Source organism: Elephantulus edwardii, unplaced genomic scaffold (assembly GCF_000299155.1).
Source record: "Elephantulus edwardii isolate Elephantulus edwardi_28Jun2011 unplaced genomic scaffold, EleEdw1.0 scaffold00318, whole genome shotgun sequence".
Classification (NCBI taxonomy): domain Eukaryota; kingdom Metazoa; phylum Chordata; class Mammalia; order Macroscelidea; family Macroscelididae; genus Elephantulus; species Elephantulus edwardii.
The window spans coordinates 2,469,756-2,471,136 of NW_006400068.1; the positions used below are offsets into that span (position 1 = coordinate 2,469,756).

The 1,381-nt window shown below is 39.2% G+C and overlaps 2 protein-coding genes across 2 annotated transcripts in view; one reads left to right on the plus strand and one right to left on the minus strand.

Moving 5' to 3' along the window:
* Window positions 1–372, plus strand: part of LOC102863888 (general transcription factor II-I repeat domain-containing protein 2-like) — a 2,191-nt gene extending 1,819 nt beyond the window's left edge. Inside the window, exon 2 of the mRNA XM_006901317.1 lies at window positions 332–372. Within this exon, the coding sequence (XP_006901379.1) occupies window positions 332–372 (41 nt within the window). The remainder of the gene's footprint in view (window positions 1–331) is intronic.
* SWT1 (SWT1 RNA endoribonuclease homolog (S. cerevisiae)) overlaps window positions 1–1,381 on the minus strand; it is a 147,069-nt gene that overhangs the window by 20,480 nt on the left and 125,208 nt on the right. The window lies entirely within an intron of this gene.

Consider the following 1,381-nt stretch of genomic DNA (forward strand, 5'->3'; position numbering starts at 1 on the left):
AACATTAAAAAGAACTCAACAAAATAATAGCAATAAAACCTTGCCTCGCAATAATCACACTGAATGTGAATGATTTAAATGCACCACTGAAAAGAAAAAGAGTAGCAGATTGGATAAAAAAACGAAAATCCATCAATATCTTGTCTACAAGAGATGTCAGATGTTTTAAAAGGAGTACCAGAGATGGTTTAAAAAAGTCTTATGCATCTCTTTCACATTTGATTCTACTACTAGATGTTTCAAATTTTAGCCAGATGTTTTGACTCTAATTGGATTAGATAAGAAAAATATACTCTAAAATGTAATCTTTCCCCTCTCTCTTCTCTCAAAGGGAGCTCAGGTGGCACGGTCCATAAAAAACTGCACTGCTAACGTAAAGGAGGCACTTCCCTGCTGGTCTGAATCAGTCAAAAGCTCGTTGGGAGATAGATGGACAATCTCTGCCCTTGATTGATAACCTCAGAAAACTAACAAGAAGGTCATTTATGAATTGGTTCCAACTTGATGGCAATGAGTTTGAAGATTTACATTGTTTTTTGTTTTTTTTTATTTTTGTTTTGTTTTTTTTTTCTGAGTGAGGGCCATTCACTTACCCCAGTCACCTAAAAACACTGTGAAGGGGGTGGATCCCAACTCAAACAAAACACTGTGATGGGAGATGTGGGTACAAGCACTAAGAGGAGCTGTGTTGCTGTAAGTCCACATTCATTATCTGTTGAAACACTGCTCTATCTGCTTCATTTGGAGCTGCATCTCAGACACTGGCAGAAACAAACTATTTCATATGGGCTTCCTACTGTCTGTTATTTATCCAGGTGGTCATTAATCACTGGTGTATTGTTATGTGCCCTCAAGTCAAATATGACCCATTGTGACCCTAAGAAAAATGGCTCTGAATCTTGCCTTATCCTTTGCCAACCTTACTGTCACCAATACACCTGATCTCATTGCCACTGTCACGGTATCAATCCATTCATCCAGGCTCTTCCTCTCTTGTGCTGTCCCTTCCACCCTTCCAAGCATGATGTCCTTCTCCAAGGACTGTTCTCTCCTGGTGACATGCCCAAAATATCTGAGACAGAACTTCAAAATCCTTGCCTCCAAGGAGCAAACTGATTTCACAATCTTCAGGACAAATCAATTTGTTCTATTGGCAGCCCACAGTATGTTTAATACTCTTCTCCAGCACCATAATTCACAGGCATTATTCTTCTATCATTTTTACTCACTGTCCAGCTCTTAGATGCACAGCAAACAACTGTAAAGACCATGGCTTAGATCAGGTACACCTTAGTCTCTAGACTGACATCATTGCTCTTTAGTACTCTGCAAAGATCCCTGACAGCAAATCATCCCAGTGCAACTCATCTTTTTAAAAAAA